Source organism: Erithacus rubecula (assembly GCF_903797595.1).
Source record: "Erithacus rubecula genome assembly, chromosome: 15".
Classification (NCBI taxonomy): Eukaryota; Metazoa; Chordata; class Aves; order Passeriformes; family Muscicapidae; genus Erithacus; species Erithacus rubecula.
In genome coordinates, this window is record NC_136667.1 from 3,595,239 (window position 1) to 3,619,143 (window position 23,905).

Below are 23,905 nucleotides of genomic sequence, written 5' to 3' on the forward strand. Positions count from 1 at the left end.
TTTTGTAAAATAAACATGCATAAAGTTGAAAAAAGAAAGGTGAGGCTGAAACAGTTCAAAGTTTCTTGAGCACATTTTAAAAGGATAGTTATGGATTCTTTGTATTTCACCACAATATTTAACTGCTCCCCCTGTCACAGCTGAATGGCATCCCAGAAAATCCACTGCAAAATTTCCATTTGTAACTTCACAGATGTGTAAGACCACACTCTGATGATTCAGAGGATGCAAGTATTGCAGTTGTATTTCTGGATATCACCTAGCAAAACTACATGAGTGATAATAGATGTTAGATGTCACAGTTCACCAGAATGGTTTTCTGAGAACAGAAAATCAGCTCACTACCCAGACCAGCTAGCTCCTCAACACAGTGCCTGATCATCTTAGCCTTGAAAAATATGCAGGTAGAAAATCCCAAAACTAAGCCAGTTTTACTGTCTCCTAAAGTATTTTGATCTCAGGATCACTTTCACTGTGCCAGCACAGAGGTTCTCCAGGGGTATCACACAACTGCAGCTTTGGAGCTGCTGCTCCAGAGATCAGAACCTGAGCATCTCTCTGACCATTCCTCCCCAAATTTCTGATCCCTGGTAGAAACCTTCAGATCTCGAGAGCTTTGCTGAACTTTCAGGGATGAAATTTCTCTCTCTCATCCCAACCTTTCCCAATTCTTTTCTTTTTGCAGGTGGCACAGACAGGGCTGGCTTGAGCACAGCAAACCCACCCAAAGCCACCCCAGGATTTACTGCTTCCTCTTCCTATCTCTTCTGTATCACTCCTTCTCTTTATTGCCTGGAAAGAAACAGTAACTTGAAAGGAAAAGAAAAATGATCACAGAACAGTTTGTAGGATGGCTCTGCTTTTCCAATCAGGAGCTGGGTGCAGAGGATTTTGGAGTGGGCCAGGTATGGGAATGGCTCAGCTAATTGAGGGCAACCTCAAGGTCAACACAAACCGTGGTGCAGACATAAAAGTTAAGGGCAAAAACATAAAAAAGGAAAGGCAGAGTCATATGATTCAAGGAAAAACAGAGATCAGGAGAGACACAACAGAAAGGGAAGGCTCTGTTCATATCAGTGTGCAAAAAACTCTTCCCACAATATTTTTCTGAGTGCAATCTACAGTGAAAACTTCCCATAAATTACACAAATTCTCAACAGGATTAGGATTCATGCTTAGTTAATGTAGACTGATAAGCTACTCTGAAGAAATATTATCTGTAATTAAAATTTGTAATGAACCAGTTCCAAAACAGGAAGGCCAAAACAATTCATGGTGCATTTCCTTGACGTTTAATAGGTTTGAATGAGAGATTTTGCGGACGAGTTTTCAGCAATCTAACCCAGCTCCAAACACAAAGTAACCTTCTGAAGCTCTACACTGACTAATCTAATGCATTTCAGGAAAAAAAAAACCAAACCTGAGATCAACACATCCATAGATTACACAGGACTCCCCAGGACAAGGGAAGCACTAAATCCACCAGGGCAGAGCCCTTGGAATTGCCACTGTGAGATGCCAAAAGTTTTCTGGGTCAGCTGAACGTGAATAATAGAGTGTTCTTAGCCCAAATAACCTATTGACTTCCATACCTAACACAGTGGAGAGGCTCTTTCAAGTGCCTCCCAGATTTAGCAGCTGTTGCTCTGACACTGTCAGCATCACATCCATCTTAATCACAGTGGGAGCCTTTCAACTTCCCTTTCTTTTCCCTTCCTTCCACCCATCAGCTCCAAGCTCTGTGTGCCCAGGAGTTCAAGCAATCTCCCTGGTCTCTGCTGCATGAAGCCTCTTTGTTTCTGCATCTGATACTTGCACATTTCCCAGTTTTTGCCCTGCACATGCAGGAAAATCCTGTATTTGGATGCCTGTGGGAGGTGCCTTCAGGCTGGTTTTGTTTTGCTATTCTGAAGCACTCTGCTGTAGCAACTCCCTTGTAACTTGCCCAACACCACAGGCACTTTACTTTTTATCCTCATTATTCTTTTTTGATTTTTCTTTGCTTGAAATAAAAGCCTCCATATGTTTTGCTCTTCTTTTATTGGAAGATGTGAATGCTGTGTACCAGAGGGCACAGTCAGATGAGGGATTGCCATTTGGACAGAATTATACACCCAATTACTGCCTAGGGTGTATCACCTGTATGAGTGCTTTCAGCAGATCTCAGCTCTGACAGAATTGAAGGCAACATTTTACTGCTGGAAAACAATATTCAGTGCTTTCCAAAGGAGTGTTTTTTCTGTCAAAGTCATTCAAATTACCTAGTTCTTAATGGCCTACAATTCACTGTAGATATATTTCTAGTTCTTAAATATGTGACCCATCTGAATTGTAAGTGCTTTTAAAACCAGAGCTCAGCCATATGCACTTTTAGTTAATTTAAAACCATATTCAAACCTTCTCCTCATTTGAGTTCTCCTCTGAAAAAGTGAACTATTACTTTAAATGTTCCTTAAAAAGAAACCAGTCCTGTTTCACCAGCAAGGCATGAGAAGGCTGCACATCTGAAACAGCTTAGGTGTGCTGGGCAATTCACATTCACCACGTGGATTAGCTGAAATAAGCATAATAAATGAAAGAGAATAAAATAAAAAACAATTTCACACTAAGGGAAGGCTTGACTTATAGGAAGTGGCAGCTCTGATGGCCCAAGGCACAGAATTAGTTTTGCCACTCGATAATTTGACTGATTCACTCGAGTGGCCAGAAAAGGACATTTTCTGCCTGATTTCAGTGTAATGAAGTCACCTGCTCTGTGATTGCCAGGGCCAAACCAAATGCAGCTCCAGGACCAGGCTCCTTGCTCGTGTGAGATCCAGCTACAGCTGCACATTTGCCTTTTTTCCATGTGAAACCATACAAGCACCATGAAAATGACCTGTTCCACTCACTCCCCTGTTCACACAAAGCTTGGGGCTGGGGTGTTCTCTCAGTCCTGCTGCATATCCCAGCAAAGAGCTTTGCTGCTTTTTTAACAAAGGAGGTGGCAAAGGTACAGACAGAAAAAATAGTAATTCCAAGGGACTAGAAATATGAATGATTATGAAATTATTTATAAACAATTACAGCAGATTTTACATTCAAAATTAGAAAACAGACATTAAATATAATTTTCCTCCTCACATATCTTATATATAAAGACTGTAATACACAGGCAGAGATTTGGGAACACATCTAAACAACTTGCATGACATGATGTCAGTTTTATTCCTGCTTTGCTGAACTGGGGTCAGACTGGTAAATGTAATAGATGTGCTCATCTTTAGGCATATGCCCAGTTTCACTGGTTATTATTTACAGCTAACCTTTCAGGGTAATGACTGTATACTGCATGTCAAAGGAACAAAATGTTATACTGCTATGGAAGAAAGTATTTTCTTCCTTTTATGCAAATATTAGATCGAGACTGCCCCAGTCAGGAGAGAGAATCCACTTAGAAATATTACTATTAAAGAACACCCAATCAATATGCAAATACAAAAAAAAAAACAAAACAAACCAGTAATTAAGCATTTTAATTTTTACAATTATTCAGTAAAAACAAAGGTGTAACGTGCATCAAAATGATTTAACATTTTACAACCAATTTTCTACTTGACATATGTTAGTGCATGATTCATCTACAGTTTTCAGAATCAAAGTCCATGATCTGGCAAACTAATTCTGTTAATAAAATGAAAAGGTGACCTTGCTTAATTTAATAAGTCTGTGTAGAAATACTCTTTCAACATGTTAAAGAATTACAAAAAGGTTATCATAGCTTGCTTTCATGGGAGAGTACTCTACCTTTTCCAGCTCATTTCTCAGGCTTTTACTGTAATTCATTAGATTACATAAAAACAATGTAGATCATTATATTTTAATAAAGGCTTTCCTTTCCTAATAAAATGTCTGTCATTTATATTCAGACATGTATTATATAAAATGCTTCTCTTTCTGAAGTGCTGCTTTTCATATTCAAGTCACAGGAGGTTGGTAGCTGGAGGAATTTCTAATTTTTTTTTACAAAGGATTTTCAGCATGAATTTGGTTTCTAGATGGAATCCTCCAGAACTGCACCCCTACATTTATTTTTCAAAAAGGGACAACCCAGCATCAGCAACATCAGCAAACCAAGTGGCCTCTCTGTTCAGCAGAGGATGGTGCAAACACTACCCTCATCAAGTCTGCCTCTTTTGCTTTACACCAATTAATGCCCACTGTGATAAAACAATTTCTACAACCTGTATAAAACTGTACAACTAAAATAGTTTATATAACACAAATATATTTCCAGTGATATCCTACCACAACCTGACTTTGTGAGAGTGATCAGGAAATCAATGTATTTCAGTTGTTCTTGCTTCCAAATAAAAATGTGCACACCTCTTCAGACTGCTCAGAAAGAGATGCTTCCTGCTCATCCCAAATTCTAATTTGCTGCCAGCCCTTGGCATCACTTTTTATTGCTTGGGAAGGGCTGAGAGAAGAGCACATTGTTCCTGTGCAGGAGACACCACCCCAGCCAAGGTGTGATCTGGGATCAGGCACTGACTGCATCTGCAGTTTTGCAAAAGATCCTTACAGAACCTGCTCTCCCAAACTCTATGGGAGGTAGGAAAACACCTGTGCTTAGGACACCAAGTAATCCAAGCCAAATCAGTGGGATTATTTGTTTGCTGATCGTAAATCACACTGAAGCATGTCCCTCATCAGGACTCCAGGACAAGGACCAGAGCACAAACACATTTAAAATCACAATGAAAGCACTCAATACCTGACCACAACTATGGAACCACCTGATTTAAGTACACTTCATGCTTATTTTTTAATCCAGTGAGATTTGCTCTCTCCTTTTTGCTGCATAACTTCCCCACTGTTATTATACCAAGAATTTTGCCAAAACACAGCTTTATAAAGTTTTCCTTTAAGAAACCACACTACTCCAATCTAATGCAGATCTGAATGCTGCATTTCAAGAGAATATTATTTATCTAAATATAGGAGCCTATAGCATGGCAAGTAGATGATGGATCAGTATTTTTCTGCAACCAGAGGTGTATTATCCTTCCAATTAACATTGCACCTATTTAGTTTTAGGTCACAGAAGTAAGAATTTAAGTGTTTGTAGGTAACTTGAGTTTAACAAGTCTTTGAAATACTGCTGGATACACAAAATGCAGTCAGTGTGGAAATCCTACACAAACTGCATTTAACTCCACTTGTTTGTGATACTGGCAACTATTTGTTCAAATTTATCAAAGTGACTGGAAAGGAAAAGAAAACCTAACAAAACCAATTCAGTTAGAACAGTGTTATTTTCAAAACAGCTCTCCAGAAAACAGGGAGTGCTGAAGGCAAACCCTTCACACCTCCTGATGCTATTTATGACTTTAAGGCACTTGTTAACAATAACTTAAAAGAGAGAAGCAGACAGGTCTTATGATCACTACAGACCTCAGTGCTGTGAGACAAGAGACTCACAGAAGAGCTGGTAGAAAATAATGCCATGGATGCTAAAAACAGAGAGGTGAAAACTTACTGGTTTTGCTAACTCTGTGACACTTCAGCCACTTTCACAAAATCTTCCCTTCCATCTGCAAATCAAGGCAAGCTCAGTGCAGCCCTACCCTGAATGTCAAAATTATACAGTCTTAATTCTCTCTGTGTGACCACTCCTGGTTGAACTTTATTTTCCCTAAATATTTAGGAACTCAGTAGAATATTAAAAAAAAAAAAAATTCTACAAATGCATAAAAATCAAAGTATATTGCTGAGTTTCACACTTCTTGGACAGTAATTAGTAGCTGAGGCTAAGTGTAAATTAAATTTACAACAAGGTTAACCATTCAGCAAAATCTCAACATCTTCAGCTATTCATTTGTCAAAAACGTAATGTCCCACCCAACAGAGCAGACGCTGAAAATGGATCCTTTAAGAAAGATAATATTAAAAGAGGAAAGGAAAGAGAAGAACTGAGTGACTCACAGTCACCAAGTATAGCTCTCAGATTATCAGAACTCTCCTGAATGGCTGTATTAAAAGAGTAATGATATGATCCTGCATTCCTCATTCACTCCAATTCAGGCTCCCTTCAGCACAGAAATCTGCTGGCATGAGATGGGTGGTACTCAATCATGCTGCACACATGGTCTTTAATTTTAAAATCCAGTTAAATAGATGTTCTAACATCATTTTTTATCTAAGAACATTTCATGATAGAATGAAAGAGCGCACATGTAACTTATTTGTCAGCTTTACAGTGTAGTGGATAACTTTGCTATGTTACTCACACGAGCTTTCATTTCCCAAATCTATCTGCATTCATTATGACAGTAAAAATGAAGAGTTGCTAAAGAGACGTATGCATTTTTATTATTGTTTGAAAAAATAGATCCTTTCCACAGTCCTTTGAGCTTCTGAGTGTGTGATTTGTATAAAATATTTCTCATTTTGGGGACAGAGCAGATGGAGTGCAGGGCACTGTGGGATATGCCATTTATCACAGTGACAGTGCGTAGGTAGCACTGATCCTCTCACCACAGGGGGAAGCTCGAGCTGCAAATGTGGAGCAGCATTAAAAGCCCGACGAGTGGAGTTTGGCAACACTTGTACTACTCATTAACTTAATCATATTAATTTATTAGCCATATATATCAAAGTAATTCACTGCTGAATTGTCACCAAGAACAATTTATAAACTGTTAACGTTCCCCATAGGCAGAGGAGTGTTGTGGCATCCTTAATAAGTGTGTTTGCCTTTGATTAAAAATAATAATTTCTACCAAGCCAGGTAATGCCAACAACGACAAAGTCCTGCATATGTTTCTCATTATAAATGGAACTTTCAAATGTCACCTATGACAACTGAAAAAAACAACAACAACAAAAAAAGGGGAATTGTAAACAGCGAAATGAGCCACAGAAATGGGATGTAAACACAGAGAAATGTTCAGTTAAATCTGGAAGTGAGGGCAGGGTCTGTGGGATTGCTGGCAGCAGGAGCTGTGCTGATGATGTGTGCCCACCTCAATAAACACAACTGGGACCAGAGACCCCAAAAGTCTCCAGGCTCCTTCACTCCTCTAACACAGATACCAGATCAAAAGGTCCAAAAACTGCAGCAGATCCTGGTTTATCCTCCTTTTTCTGAATAAAGATAAGTGGCTGCTGCCACTGAAAGGAAGAACACATCAAGTTACCATATCCTGTGAGCTGCTCCATTCGAGTCCCACAATGATGTGACTTGGTGCAGCTATTAAAATATTAACTCCACTGAATTATTAATTACCTGAAACTATTAAGTTCACAACAGATTCTTTTAACTATTAATAAGACAAAACTGTTCTGAAAAAAGTGTTTGTATCTGTACAAATGAGTCAATATTTTAAACACCACGTTCTTAAAACTCTAGACAAAGTGTCTATTTTAACTGCCTATGAAATAAAAGAAGAATCGTTTCAAGTGAGGTGAAACTAATGTAGCTGATATGAAAATAGTTTATCTTACACACTGGCAATGCAGGAGGTTTGCTTCTGTCTGAGTACCCACTTGAAAATGCCTTTTTTCCTCTCCTCACACGTTTCCCCACCAGCCAGGCTTCCTCCCATCCCTGTGCTGAGCCCCCAGCAGCTCCCAGCCCTAAATCCTCACTGAGATCCCTCTGCTGACTCCCAGCTGACCCCTGCCAGGCTGCCACAGCTCCCAAAATGCCACCAGGGATGTTTCCAACAGGCTGTGTCCCATCACCCTGACAGCCCCTGCCAGGAGTGGCAGCTCCAGCAGCTGGACCAGCCCATGGGCACTCAGAGATCCATCCCACTGCCCCACAGCTGCTGTGTGCCCTGTACCACCATCCCACAAAGTTCTACTGACAGCACCATTTTCTCCATCAGCCACCCTCTCCAGAATCTTGAAGACAAAATGAAGCAGCCCCCAAATGCTTTTCTTGAAATAACAGCAACCATTCCACAAACTGAGAAAAATCACAATGAAGGCAGGATGGTTTTGTAGCCTTTTCTGAGGACAGCCTAAATGAGGGGTAGGAGGACTGGAGTTGCACAGATAACTATCAAAAGATCCAACCACTCTTTCAGCTTCATTCCATACGAACAGTTTGCTGAACCATTGGCTTCAATCATGTAACAGATTTCAGCTTCTCTCCACACAGCAAACTAGTGCTTCAGACCCCAAAACTTCCTTGAGAATCTATTCCACAGATAAGTCCCAGCTGTCTTGTGAAGATACACTGATGATAAAGGCTTGTGCATTAATAGCAGATAAAGGCTTTTTTTTGTTGCTGTCACTTCATCCCACGGCATTGTTTGAAGGACTGAGCCTTTGATGGCCACCCCTCTGTGACACGCAGGTTTTTAGCTGTGCCCTCTCAGCAGGCAGGGGCACCACGCTGATTCCCACATTTCCTACACCAATACAAAAAGGAAAACACTTTCTCCTAAGTTAACATGAAATGGACAGTGCTTAACATCAGCTTCTGAAGGATGTAGTCAGGGCACTGCTCCTGTCCTTCCCAGGGGTCTGCATCTCACACACACCACCTCATCTTTCTCAGGAGCAGCACTAACCCAGATGTAACCTAAATATTCCCATTCCCCCTAGGTGGAAAGTACCTACAAACATTTAAAAAGGTCAAGGCTTCACTTGCAGCTCCTTCACACGTTACTTAGGTCTAAGAGTAGATTGAGGTCTCTGTGCCAAGAGGTCAAAAAAATACCCTCCACACTGGGAAATGCAGTGTGCCTAATTTAACTACCTGTTTATTATGTGAAAATGACCATGTAAACTGAGCTGACACAAACCAAATGGGTGATGAAAATAACAGCACATTTCAAGGAGTGGAAACACAGATGGCTCGTCTGAGTCTGCAGGAAGTTACTAATCATCACTGTGTAATACCCCCTCCAGACAGAGCTGCCAGCTCTGCAGCCACAACTGCGGCTCCTCGAGACCCATCCATCTCACCAAGAGCCAGCCTGGACCCAACTGCCTCCTCTCCAACCTGACAGCAGGCTGGAGAGCAGGGAAAAATGAAAAAAAATGCAATGCTGGATGAATCATGCTGCATTTGCTGATGTGGAGCCTGTTACTAAAATGAAGAAAACAACTCAGATGCTAAGCTGGGCACGGCAAATGAGGGAGCCACAGAAGAAGAGTGAAATTCTTTTTTAATTTGAATAATGTAGTAAGGCTAACATGAACATCTGCATATCTGTGCTGTAGGAAGAATGGGAAGTTCAGACACAAGGATTGTCAAGGACAAGGAGATATCCAGAGGAAATGCTTCGGGCAATTACACTGCAGTTACAGCCAAAGGAGCTGTAAGATGTAAAAACTCTGTCCTGCCACCCTATCAGCCTCTGCTCTTCTGGAAGGGATGGATCCAACCCTCCCATGCTACAAAACCTGCTCAGTCCTGGTCCTGCTCCCCTCCCATCCAAACATCCACAGGGGAGCTGGGAGCAGCTTTTATTCCAGTCTATTGTCCACCTTTTGGAAACCTGAGAGAAAAACCTCTGCTCTGGGACAAGTGTTAAAACCCATTTTGTTCTTATTTCAGCCAAAGGGAAGAATCCAATCCCAAAGCAGTGCAAGCTGAGTAAAGCTATCAGTGATTTGAGTGTCAGGAGGTACAAATGAAGCTGATGGGGCTCCACTGAGAGCCCCAGAGTTTCCAGGAGCCTCTTTGCCTCCCCAGCTCTTACCCTGGGCTCTCCTTAGGGACAGGATGAGCCCCACAAGCCCTGGGCAGTGACAGGCTCAGGAGCTGGGACCCCCAGTGCTGGGGCCACCTCAGCCATGGGGACCCTCCTTGCCTGCAGCCCCAGTGACACCACCAGGCTCTGGAAGGGGCATTTCCCCCTCCAAGCTGCTCCCAAACCCCCTCAGCTGCTCCAGGCACACGGTCTGGGACTCCCCAGGGTTTTGCCAAGGTCAGGGAAAGGCTGCCCTGACAGACACCCCTCCCTCCCCTGTGTGCTAAATACAGAGCCCACTCACACTTCAGGCTCCAGACAACTCCCAGCAGCCTGGAAATTCAACTTAATAATCTTCTACTCAAACTGTGTGCTGCTCAAAATATCTGTGAGACACAGAATGTGTCTGTGGTACTTCACTGTGCATCCTAAAATATTTCCCAGTTTGAAGCAACATGGCAGTCTGTGTGATTTGGTGTCCTATTTGCAAACACACACAGAGTGGAAAAGTTACATGGAATATTCTGGATTTCAAAGGACTTATCAATGCTAGAGGCTCCTGTGCTTTCCTGTCTATCAGCAGTGACATGAACAGGAATCCATGAAGTTCCTGAGCTGAGAACATGACAGAGATACTAAAAGGAGAGATGGCACTCTACCACCAACAAGGATCTTCTTAAATTCTGCTTTTCCTGTTACATATTCTACGACTTTATATTCTCCTAAACACCTCACTGTGTTTGGTTATTAGGGAGCTACAGTTTATTTAGACTGGACTTGGACAGCAATCCTAAAACTGCTAAGCCTGTTGAATATTTAAGCAATTACTTTTATGAATACAGACTGTGAATATAGCTTTATTATGGAAATCAACTTACCTTTAGCATACAGCAATTAATAAAAAATTAAAACACTCATCAGGATAGCACAAGATTTAATTTAAACTCTATTAATAAATTAATGAAGTGAAATTAAATACCAGGCATTAAATTATGTTTATAATTCCACATATTTTCATGCTAGATTTTTCATGTTGTGATATTGAAAGCAGATTATTAAAGCACAATGCACTGTGGCAACATGGACTTATCTGCTTTTCAAGTGTTTCTTCTGTAATTCCTACAAGCATCTCTCTCTCCCCAGCACACATTAATGGGGTTACAATACACCAGGCATTAGCCACGCTGCTCAGATCCCACGAGAACTAAAACACACATGCATTTCAAAGGCAGAAATGCCTCTTACAGGCCTCCCAGACAATAGTTCAGCTTCTCAGGTTGGCTTTTTTTTTTTTTTTTTTTTTTTGCTTTTACTAAAATAACACATTTAATGGAATTTCCGGTAAGGAAATTACAATTAATAAAGAACTAAATTACAAAGCCATTAGATTTCAGTCACTGCAGCAACAAAACTGAGTTTTCATGAACGCTCCAAAAAAAAAAAAAAAATCCAATAATGTAACCTCTGGTAAAGCCTGCAAAAGCCCTGAAGGACAAGGCAGTTAGATCAATATTAGTTTATTTTAACTGCTGTGCAGTATGAAGAGCTGAGGCTGATGATGTGATGGGTGTTATTACCTGTTGGGGAGATAAGCCCTGGTGATAAGAGGCCGGGCACTCCGTGGGGCAGCAGCCGCGCATTGTCCTGGATCGCCACTCCCAGAGAGCGCTTGGGGGGTCGTCCTGGCCGGGAGCTGGTGGGACAAGAGAGAAATTAAAACAATATTTTCTTTGTGGAATGTTGCCTTAGCACACGGGGCATCGATCTGTGCAGAATGCCCCAGCCAGGGGTGATATGTGAAAATGAATATTAGAATACGTGACTAGGAAAAGGGAAAGAAAAAAAGGAAAAAATGGCTTGGTTAAACAAGGAAGAGGTGCATGGGTTTCTCATGAGCCAGCAGTAAGGTTTTCCATTATCCCATGATCTCACAGGTGCCTGGGGGAGAGGGGTTACAGCAGTGACTGCTCCCAGATCTGTGCTATGCACCTGAAACAGGAAACTACAGCCTGTGCTGCCAGAACACGAGGAGTCAAAACTGAGTGTAACACCCCAAACCCTTGGACATCCTCTGAAGGACAGCATCAGCTTAACCCTGAGCTTTGCAAAGCTCACCACCAGCCTTCACAGACTGACTGGCGGGTTTAACCACTGCAGATCAAACCAAGTGTTAGCCCAACCTGATAAAAACTCACCAGTTTGTGTGTTATGGATGCAGGTTTTAACCCAAAATGTCACAGGTCCCTTCAAAGCCTGCTTCCACTGAACTCCTGTTCTCAGCTGCCACCTCCACCCCTTACATCAGTGTGTGTGCATGTCCCCATCCTCCACTGCCACCATAACACAGATTTACAGGCCAAAAAACCATCTGAATCGACTCTTCCTCGAGCCATCTAATAAAAATGCAACCTCCTCACTTTTGGAAAAGTATTGCTGCTTCTCTGTGGTCATAACAGATTTTACTCTGTTGAATAACAGAGCTTTTGACAACATAGAGTGAAACACTGTATAAAATAACTAAGCTGCAACAATGAATGAGGTTTGAATAGAAAGCATTTCCAAAATGACTTCTAGTTCACAAAGAAATTTAAGTTAAACTTCACTCTATCAAGTTACAGTGGCAAAGCCCTCCATCAATGCACGACAAACTCTGCATTTAAATGAAGACAACTTCCAGCAGCACTCCACAGAGGTACCATTAACCTGTTCATTTTTCACACTGTGCTGGTGTTATTTTGTTCTACTGTACATCAAAGTAGCACAAAATCTTTTTCTTTTTTTTTGGTTTATTATTTTATCTCTATAAAACCATTCCCCCCCCCCCCCCCACTCCTTTAGCTTCGGGTTTGTCCATTATGAATTTCATTTTATTCAGTATTTTTTCCATTTTTCTTGTTGATGCTTTCAGTTGTTTATCATACTATGATAGCTGTGCAGTAAAGCTTGCTGCAAGAACCACTGGGCTATAATAAAGCAAACCTAAAATAAGAGCATTTGATTTCCAGGGGAAGTTTGATGCACACATGTATTCTCTATTAAAATCACCTGCTGAAATCATCCCCTGCACAATAGAATTGTCTAAGAGACAGCACTGGGTTGATACGTGGGGCTTCTGAACAAACAGGAATCGTTGTTCTTTTGAATTACAGGAGCCTGTAATCCACAGGCATGTCTAAGTGCTTAGCTGGCACTTACTGTCTCTGAAAAAAAACCTACAAACAGCTAAAATTAGCAGCTTTCTCCAGTGCAAGAGCTCCATCAACAAAACAACAAAACATTTTCTTCCCGAGCTCAAACACTAACAAATCTTTTGCAGAAAACTCCATATGCTGTTATTGATCTAAGAAAAACATTTTCAAAACGCAACAAACAGCTTTAAAAGATTTTACAAAGACACTTTTTAGTCACAATTTGGGTTTTCAGAGGATGAGCAGGGGGGGCTCCAGCCCTGGTCCTGCAGATTTTGCCCTGACAGCTTTTGGTCCTGCAGCTTTTGGGTCTGCAATTTTTGGTCCTGCAGCTTTTGGGTCTGCAATTTTTGGTCCTGCAGTTTTTGGTCCTGCAGATTTTGCCCTGACAGTTTTTGGTCCTGCAGTTTTTGGCTCCTGCAGTTTTTGCCCTGACAGAAGCTCCTGTTGATGGCTCTGAGCAGGGCACAGCTCCAGGTGTTTCCTTCCACAAGCAGATGTGACACCTGTGCCTGAGCACTGACTCACAAGAGATGAAGGAAGAGAAGTTCACATCAAAAACTTATTCCATTCCCTTCCAGGACCCTGCTGGCTGTATTTATCCACTCCCTTACACAGGCAAGGGAAGCTCCACTGGGAAAATACAACACTTGGTGTCTCTGGGATTGGGGTCCTTTAGGGGAAGGGGTCTGATGGACTGAACAAAAAGAAGTGTCCTTCTACCCTACTGAAAGTTCTTTTAGTGAGTATTCCTATAAATCAGTCAATCAGGAATTGTTACCAGCTGAATCTGTTAAAATAAAATCCAAGTCCTTTGTCTCTACTTTAATCTCAATCTTAATTTAAATGAAAAACTGGATGCTGCTCACAGCTGACTGTGACACACCTGCAAGGACCTGTCTGGGTCTGTAAGGCTGAGTTCTGCAGTTCTCAGTGCCCTGGGTCTGTTCCCAGCCAAGCACAGAGCCCCCAGCACTGCAGAAGACACCTCAACATTCCTTGGATTCCCTGGATATCCCAGAGACGTGTCACCCATCAGGAACCAACACTTGTATCTTGCAGGACAGCAGAACTCACAGAAAGGGACATATCTGAGCCCAAACACTTCCAGTCTGGGCCAGAAACAAATTTTCTGGCATTTCTGCTTCAACATGAAACCAGGAATTTCACAGAGATGTGATACAAGTGTTTGCTCAAATTCTTGGGGTTCTTTGTAAGATATGTACAAAGGAGCAGTAGATTTATTAAGGTTTTCATGGGATTTACTCCCTGTTGTGAATGTGCTGCTGGCACCACCAAGCCATGGAATGTCACTGCTGGGTCTCAACACTCCCCCAACATCCCCTCTCACTGTCCCACACCATCTAGAAATCCACCAAATTTCACATTTACTATTTAAAACGTATGCAACCTCCACAATTCAGCCAAAATTGCCAATAAAAGCCCTGAGCAGTAAAACCAAGGTAAGCAGAGTTATCATTTGGGGAGAGTAAGACATAATTTGTGATTATGGAAGTATTAGCATATAAATGCTAATAGCATTAGCATATAAATATTAACTTTATTTAATATTATTGCCCATCTTTTGTCACCCTGCTCTTTGACTGCATTTTCCTTTCTCTCACTGGAGAAAGTTACATATTCAAGAAGTGTAGAAAAATCTTTTCCTCACTGCTAACAAAGCAAGCATAAACAGGAACAATCACCTTCAAACAATTTTAAATGCATTTCTTTGAGAGTCTAAAATCTCTACACAAATTCTGTACTTTCCATCACTAGATCTTTGTAAATGGGAAACTACTCAAATCTAAATTAGATTTTCATTCAGTCAGAAACTTCTAGTTTATAGATATCTTTTTAAAACTTTTTAAAAACAAAAATTCTGGGCCCAAGTGAAGGCTAAAACAGAAGTACAATATTGTCTCCCATGTACACCTTTAGGAATCCTATTCTTTTTACTAAATAAAGTTTTTACTGATTAACATTCTGTTAAAAAAAACTCATTGGGTCACCAATTACTTGCAAGTGAGGATAATTGGAGGTTTTGGGTTTTTACCTGCATTTGCACCACGGTTATAAAGTCATTCTTGTCATCCTCTCTATCTCACCCCCACAAAATCACTAACTCTTGAAAGAGAAAAATGAACTAATCTGAATGTTGTTCATTTTTTAAATTTTGGTAGAAATTAAATTTGTCAGAAAATAAATTACATTTTGAGCAGTAGATTTGACAGTTGAAATTTATACAGTAAAATGCTGAGAAATTGTTCATTAATGTCTCTTTTCTTCTTTACTTTCCACTCCTGTTGAGAGCTAATATTATTATTTCTTTTTCTTTCAAAGTGTTATATATTCCCTTGATATCGCAAGGATTTTTAATTTCAATCGATAAAATAAGGTTTTGTTTTTGTGATTTTCCTAGAGTTACTGATCAGCTCCATCTTTTGTTAACTCTTATTTTATGCTCATTAGAGACAGCCATATTTCCTAAAATCCCCAAATTCATCAAAGCTTTGTACAATATAATTAATCAGGGAAAACATGCAGCAGGATCACTGCTGATGTACAATAGTGCTCTACTTTTGTGCTTTTAAATATAGGAGATTTACTAGAATCAGAAGAGAATTTGCATATTAATCAAGACAAATAAACATGTGGTGATTTAACTAGGAAACTGTTATTTGGATGACAATTTAATCAGCACAGGTTGAAAGGTCCATCACTGCAGCATCCTGTTTCTGCTAAAATATTGATTGCGCTACTGATTTCAGTAATGCTTTATTTTACAGGGCACAAATAACCATGTAATTACTCTTTAATTGAATGGTAATTGCTTGCTGGCAATTATTTGTTAAGTTTTGGAGTGTAATTACTAGGTTATTTGTGTTTTGTGAAATAAAATGTTATGTATTAGTAGCCCAAAATATTTTCTGTATGAATGGTCTGCCAAAACTAGGAAAGTTAGTTATGATAGCAGGAGTTTGATAAATAACACTGTGGCAACTAAAACTATTATTAAGAGGATCAGATGAAGCTTTGAATGCTTTCCCTTTACAAAATTAACATTAGATGTAACATTTGTAAGATAAATGGAGGAATACTGTACCACAGAAGCATGATTTCCTCTGGGGTCTAGTCCACCATTTAGCATAATTTATCCTGATGTTTTGCTTTTCATTCTCTGCTCTGCTTTAGAGGAACTGAAATAGCATCCTACCCTCTGGAGAGCAAAGAATAAACCAAGTAGAAATATATTTCAACAGTACTTCATATTTCTGCAAGTGAAGTGGATTACCAGCAGCACATTATCTTAGCAGCCTATAAACTCTGTAGCCTTGGCAGCTCGCTAGATAACAAGGGAAAGCATTATGTTTTGCAGTGTCAATGAGATATGACACTTTCTGTGATATGTTTATTCCAAGCTGTGATAGATGAGGTACCCAATACTTTGATCGTTAAGATTTGAATTTTACTTCTACACTTTTTCATTTTTGTCATCAACTATTTATGAATTGGCAGGAGGCAGCCTCGCCAGGACTGCTGATTTGGGTTGTTTTTTTTTTCAAAAGAGATCCAGTTAATAAATTAATTATTGATTTCATGAGGCTGGAGCTATTTGGTACAAAAACATGCTAGACCTGTGATTTAGGAAGCTTTCATATGTATCACAGATTTCTTCAATAGCAACATATTTTATTAGGCTTAAAGGAGAAATACTGAAGCACTGTATGACATGCTGTGTAAATTGTCCTGCTAATAGTGGCAGCAAGTGGTGCAAATGCTCAGAAGTTTAAAAAAACCACAACAAAAATAACAGTTAAAAAGCTAAATAAAGTGCTCTCACACTCTCAATCTTAGTTACTTTCCTGAAACTGGCACAGGAGCCAGAAATTAAAAATTTTGTGTCTTCCAGTATCATTAAATACCCTCTAGTGATTGTGCAAGGTACTTTTTGAAGTATTTACCAATAAATGCAACATCCTGATGAGTTAGAATCCCTCCCCGTTACCTTCATATTTTTAGTTGTAGCACGGACTTCAAATAATCCCCTTCCTTTGGCATTTATTACAACATTTCAAAGGTGGCAGTGGTAGTTAAACTCTGCCTGACCTTTCAGTGTTTAAGGAGAGAAGCAAACCCTGACCCTGCAGCAACCTGATTCTGTCTCCTCTCAGTGCTGGCAAACTGATCACTTGTCTGGCCATGGCAGGACATTGGATCACCAGGCACATCAAAGGCAACAGGAGCCAGCTCAGCAGCAGGGAAAGCCATCCATGCAAAATGGGCAATTAGCATTAATCATAGATGGGGCTGGAGCCCATGGCAACGCTGCCCAGGCACAGCTCACCTGCCAGGGCACACAGGACATGGCACAAAGGCTCTGACACTCCCAACACCATCTCCCACACCCAGAGCTCCAGGGAATTTCAGCCAGGAGAAAAAATGTCAGTGGGAGTTTGTCCTGAAGCATCACAAATCTGAGCTTTCTCTGTGATTGATGTTAGGGAAAAACAGCACTGAACTGCTCACAGCTGGGACTCCAGTGGAAATTATCACTCTGTTCATCCTAAAAAAAAATCTCAATTAGTGAAAATCCAAAACTTGATTTGGGGTCTACAGTCAGAAAAATTACCCGAGTTCCTTGTATTCACTATGTGGTTCTTACTTGACGAAGTTTAATTGCTTATTTCTGAAATCAGGCATTACAAAGTAAGTCTAAAACAAAAAAATGCTTTTTGGTTCGTTGAGATTTAAAACTTTAAATAATTCTTTAATTACTTATGAGTGTGCCTGCAGATATAATAGTACCTCAACATTCTTGGTTTTGCTTTTCTCGTGTCAAATAAGACCACAGGAAAAAGGGGGATAAATCACCAAATTTCTGAGCTGGGGAGATTGATGCTGCAGACAAGCTGGAGGCTGATCCATGTCCCTCACTGCCCCAGCTCAATTTAAGGGTGTGGCAGTGAGGAAATTGGAAGTGTGACTCCAGCAGATGCAGAAATACACACAGAACTTTAACAGAACTGCATGAAGTTAGCAACTGTGGCCCAGATAAAATACACTGTATTTATTGTGGATCACAGCCAGTGGGACAAAGTCCCTGCTGCTATCTTCATTCCATTGTTCCCCCTCTGACTAGACCAAACCCTGCAGGAGGGGGCCTGTCCTGGCTGGAATTGTGCCACTAATGAAACACCCAGAAAATTCAAATTGCAGATCTGTTGTCAAAACAATGCTCCCCCATGATGTCCAACTAAACCAAATGTGGAAGTGCCAGAGACATGGCCAGATTTATTCTGAGCCTTGCAAAGCCTGGCCCAGCTGCCTGGATGGCTCTGCTTGGATTTGGATCCAGTCAGGGCTGGGAACCACTGCACATTACAGCCAATATTACTGTGCAATTTGCATTCTGACTGGTTTTCTGCTTTTGATCTGTTAAGTGTCTGACTTTCAGCAGGCAGTAGCAAAGCACTGAACAGGTTTTTAGGGTTTGCCCACCCGTGTGTGGAAGCTCAGCACTGGTGTGAGCACTGGGATCAGCAAGGAAACAGCACAGCCCCATCCCAGCAGCTGGTGCTGGCCAAGGCACAGACAGAACCACAGCACACACTCCAGCCCTGTGCAGGACACTGAGGAGCTATCAATCTCTTTTCATACAAGTGAATTTAGCCCCAATTTTTTTTTAAGAATTACTTTTTACACACTCATCCCCAAATATTTGCATGGAAACTTTCCAAGAAGGGAATCACCATCTATTATGAACAACCATGTCATGTGTCTCAATTGTACCAGACCCCTCCAAGCTTTATTTCTGACCTGTATCTGAATTCAATGCCAATTTAGAGGAATGTATTGCAATAAAAGGTTTTGAAATACTGCTGGTTTTCACTAAGCTGTATCTCAGTAAGTCTCAACTCAATGGAAGTTGTAAAAAAGGTGACTGTTCAAGCCTATTATCCATGGACAGAAATCCAAGAGCAAGACCTGACATATTTACAGCCCTGAGTATCAGGTAACCCAGGGGAGCTGCTATTAATTCCCTAACAGGGGTGCATTGTGCTGTGGTGGTACAGTGCTGTCAGAGCCATTTGCAGGCTGATGCAATGGGAAACTGCTCTTGCCTTAACTGTTTTTAATCTCTGAAATACAAGTTTTGGTGTTTTCACAATCTTGGCAAAGACCTTTCAAAGGTATAAAACAGAAATTCATCTTTCAAAGAATAATAAATGAAAGAACATAGAAGCAGTCCTTTGCACCTATGTCCATGTTGAAAGGAGGAATTGTTCCCAAAAACTCAAAGGAGCCTCAATGATTAGGTGATTCTGTCCAGGAGTAAACATCTGAGCTGAACTCCACTGCACAGAAAATACCCCTCAGTTTGCTGGTGGTCCTGGACCAGGATGAAATTAGACAAGCAGAAAAGAAGGGAGGCAGCTCCACTGCTTCACCTTTACCTTTCCAGATTTTGTAACTGCTGTATTTCATTTGTTAGCTCCAGAGACAGACAAGGTTATTACTTCTATTGCAAATGTACAGTAGGAGAAGGATTTTCAAACAACAAAGCACAAACTTTTAGGAACATGGGAAAATAAAAGTTATCAGTTAAGTGAGATTTAACCTACAATGCAGAAATTCTTCCTATTTTGTGGACACATATCCAGACACAGAGAAATTCTACCTGATGGAACTCCACAGCAGCAGACACCTGAAATGACTGGGAAAGCAAACCCCAATGAATTCTGAATGTGACCAGCCTCAGGGCTGGCAGTGAGAGGTGCTTCAGCAGGAATCTGGAACTCTCCAATCTCAGCTGGGTACCAAAACCACAGGATCATAAAGATCCCAGTTTCTGGCATCTCATTCCTCTCCCCACTGCAGGTGAGCTCTGGGTTTCACTCCCTCCCCTAAGACATTACAGAATCACTCTTTCCCTTCCTGGGAATATTCCCTCTGCTCCACCAGTTTACCCTTTCCCCCTGAGGTGAGGTAAAAAAAATAGGGAATAATTATTCTCAGCTCATCATAACCCTCCAACACTACTTGTTTTTCTATACTTTTCTGACCAAAAGCTTGTCTGCTTTTAAAGCTACATCAAGGAACCCTTCTCAGATCATTTCCCAATGAGAAGCACAACGTCATTTTACAAAAGTCTCTTTCATATACAATTAGGAAAAACTGGAAGAAGCCAACTACAGAAAAAGCAGCTCAGACTACTGAAAAGCAGCACGAGTTATCCCCAAATTCAGGGATTTCCTGCACTCAGCTATGTCCTGGAGTAGATACAACAGCTGAGCAACTGTCATACCTGCTGCTGATGTCTTTAAAAGACTTCCCAAAAATTTGTGGAGTACTTTACTCTCCCCAAAATTCTGTGGGTACCCACCCAGCATCATCCAGCTCTGGGCAAACACAGCCCTGCCATGGACTGCCCCAGAACCACTCACGTGTCACACACACAACTCCTGCTCCTCACTCAAGAGGAGTTTTAAAAGCTGCTGGAAAGAAGAAGAATTCAAGCAAAAGAGTGTTTGTAACCAGATTTCCTGGAGATAAATGAAAGACATACGTTTCCATGGCCGCCAGCCTGCTAAATTTTGCAAGCATAAATATTTACCTAGGACAGGGGGGTGGGGAAATCAGGAAGAAAACTACAATCCAGACCCTTCAAAGTTTAAATACTGTAACACAGAGGTCATTATTTATAACTAGAAATAGAGAACATGTCTTTTCTATGTATATTTCTATCATGTTATTCATCCCCTCCATATGTATTCTATTATTACCATTCTTATACCAGAAAATAATTTCTATGTCACTTGTTCACTATATGCATTCATTTTTTTTAGGCTTTCTTGTGGTTATTGATTTCCTGCTTTGTTGAAGTGCTTTGTTTCTTTCGCAGCAGGCTATCGATTTTAAAACAGTTGTTCAAAAAATTAAAAAATTATTTTCTAAAATTAAATTAGTTTTATCTTTCTTTATTTTTATCTGAGTTAAATGCAAGTGACACACTTCCCCTAAAAAAAAAAAAAAAAAAAAGGAAATACTTAATGCCTCCCAGCACGCAAACAAGTAAATAAGCAATTTTTTCTTTTCTAGTAAGACATATTTATTTTTATGATTGGAACATGAAAGAAAAAGTGTAGTATAAATAAAGCCTCTTTTGTACTCTTATGTTGTAATCACTGCTGTGGCCAGTGGTTTAACATCAACAAAAGAGGATTATCTGGTCCAGAGCCAAATTCATTTAAGTCCTATCTTCCTATCCTGAAAGCTGCTAAAAGAATCTTTCTTTTCTTTCAATGCAAGTGGGCTCATGCTATAACTAACAGAGTTTGCTGTGCCCTCCCACCAGAGTCCAAAATATGCAGATTTTATACAAGGAATATACAACTACTATTTAATCCACTGCAAAACCAAGGGAAACAGAGTTTTTATAGAAGGTGACACTTGTTTGGATGCTGTTTGTTTAACAAAGGTAAATTCCAAAATCTCTCAATGTCCTTTTAACTAACCTGAGTGAACTGCAAGGGAAAAAGGGGAGGGAAGCAGACAGACACTCTATTCTCTATTATATTATTTACATCATATTAATGATATTATACCACGTATCATGGCAGAATTTTTGTCATATTTCTTGCTAAATGCATATCAATTATTATGGTTTCAAAACTGCCTCTACATTTTCTTTCTCCATGTGCTGTAACAGACCCTCGATGAATGGCAGGAGTTTGCTGTTCTCCATCATCTTCCTCACCAAGTCTTGAATGAAAAATCTTGCCTACTACTGCTCAGGTGTGAGAATTATTTCAAAAAGCAATGGGCTTCATGTTCTTGATCCAGGTACTGAAGGAAAAATTATAAAACACTTCCCATATTGAATGTATTGTTCTGTTTAGGGAGGGACGTTTTAGTGAAGGAGAATGTATCCAATCAGCAGATGCAGGATTCTTTGATGCATTTAAATCAGATAAAGATGTGGGAGCTCATATTTTTTCTTTTCTAATAAGATTTTTTTTTTTTTTTTTCTGCAAGTTAGCAGAAGGATAAGTACCAGGAGAGCTGAAGATCCAGGTAAAGCTTTGGGAGGGAGCAGGCATCATCTCAAACTGATTTTGTGACAAATCAAAACCCCTCAGAACTTTCTTTTTAGGCTACAGCCACGTGAGGAGGGGAGGAAAAACAATGATAAACACCTGAAAAGTGTAATGACCTGCACCCTCCCACACACCTGGGTATTCTGCACATCTGGGAACTTTGCACATCTGGGAATGCTGCTCACCTGGGAGCACTGCACATCTGGGAACCATGCACATCTGGGAATAGTGCACACCTGGGAACTCTGCACATCTGGAAACCCTGCACACCTGGGAACTCTACACACCCCTCACCTTTTTGCATCCAGCACTGGCTGCCAGCTCTGCAGCTAATCCAGGATCAGCACCAGCTCTGGACACTCAATACACAACAGCACCAGAAGCTGCTGCCTCTCTGTTACCCAGCAAAAAACAACCCACAGTGGGACCCAGCCCTGCTCCAGGGCCTGGACAGGGCCATGGCCAAGAGCAAGGGCCAGGGCTGTGAATCCTTCCCTGACAGTGTCTGCCCTTTCCAGTCCCATCATCTGGCTGAAGGACTTGACTTCAAACTCTCTGTGCTGGATGAGGCTCAACAGACCATGGAGAAAACAATGCTGCTTTGACATGGCAACATCTGATAATGAAACAAGTCAGTTCATTCAGATGAGTTTTTTGTCAAGCACAGACACACAAAAACCCAAAGCCATCCACTGGAGGAAGAGTTTTCTATCACCATGTGCTCTGGATCCCTGAAACATGAGGGATGGCAGCCATCCCTGTTTGGTATTTGCCACTTTTTTAAACACCAACAATCCTCAGACCTCAGCAGTGAGCACCAGAGCTGTGTCATTTATCCTTGTAGTAAATAAATAATAGTAATAATAATGATGATGTAATAATCATCATCATCTAACACATAGTAATTCCATCCCTAGACTGCAAAGTATTTTCTAGAGATCAATGCCACTACAGACAGGGATCTTACAAGGTAGAAATTACCCTGAGCTGTAGGGAGATGCCATAATCCTGAACCCCCAGCATTTCCCACTTAGCTGTGAAATCAAACTGATCATAATTACAGTATCTGTGCCCTATCCCAGAGCTTGGATCCCTCACACAGTCCAAAACCATCTGCAAAGATGGTACTTTAGAAACATTTTCAATGGATAAACTTCAGTCTCCAGAGACCACTCCCTCCTAATCCTCTGCTTAGTAACTGGTGGTTAAGTTTATGATCACAGAAGGAAAAAATAAAAAGAGCTTTATAAGCATGCAGCCTAACTTTTAAAAGGAAATAGGCTTTGAAAAAGTTTGCAGGATATAGGAAATGAAAAGAAAAAAATGTTTTAATTCAGTTTCCTGTTTAGATGTATGGACAGATTTGACTTCAAATAGATGAGCCACACAGAAGTTTAGTTTATAAGGGTCAGATGGTAACAGTTTCTGTTTAATCCTCAATTTACATTAACTTACAGGAAAATTAATGATTTTAAACAGGCATCAAAGTGAGGCTGGTTTTTTCACTTCTCTAAGTCTGCTGGAGGAACAATTGTTTCCTTTATCTGTCTTGCAGAAAGTTGGTGATTGTGTTTAAGTTCAACTGCTCATTTAGCCTTCAGGCACAGCATATTATGAGTTGTTTTGCAATGAACATTAGCTCCTTACGAGTGCAAACTCTCTGACAGCTCTCTTAGATTCTTGAGCTTACTGGAGCATTTCACAGAACCACTCTTCACAACTGCACACATTATAATTTACACATTAAACCAGCAGGTTTTCACCTCAGGTCCGTTGCCAAGAATAATCCTTCAAAACTCTTTTATCTTTTTGTAAGAACATAATTATAAATGTGCAATTAACAGCCAAAGAAAGGTCTTAAGAAAACTCTTGGAGCAATATTGCCTGTTTTAATGCCTCAACCAGATGGTGGTTTAAAGAAAGT

The 23,905-nt window shown here is 40.5% G+C and overlaps 1 protein-coding gene across 4 annotated transcripts in view; it reads right to left on the minus strand.

Annotated features, from left to right (window-relative positions):
• The window catches only part of DACH2 (dachshund family transcription factor 2), a 233,721-nt gene that overhangs the window by 109,742 nt on the left and 100,074 nt on the right, over nt 1–23,905 (minus strand). For all 4 annotated transcript variants that reach the window (XM_079318557.1, XM_079318558.1, XM_079318555.1 and 1 more), the window contains exon 2: nt 11,270–11,385. In XM_079318557.1, coding sequence (XP_079174683.1) covers nt 11,270–11,385 — 116 coding nt within the window. The remainder of the gene's footprint in view (nt 1–11,269; nt 11,386–23,905) is intronic.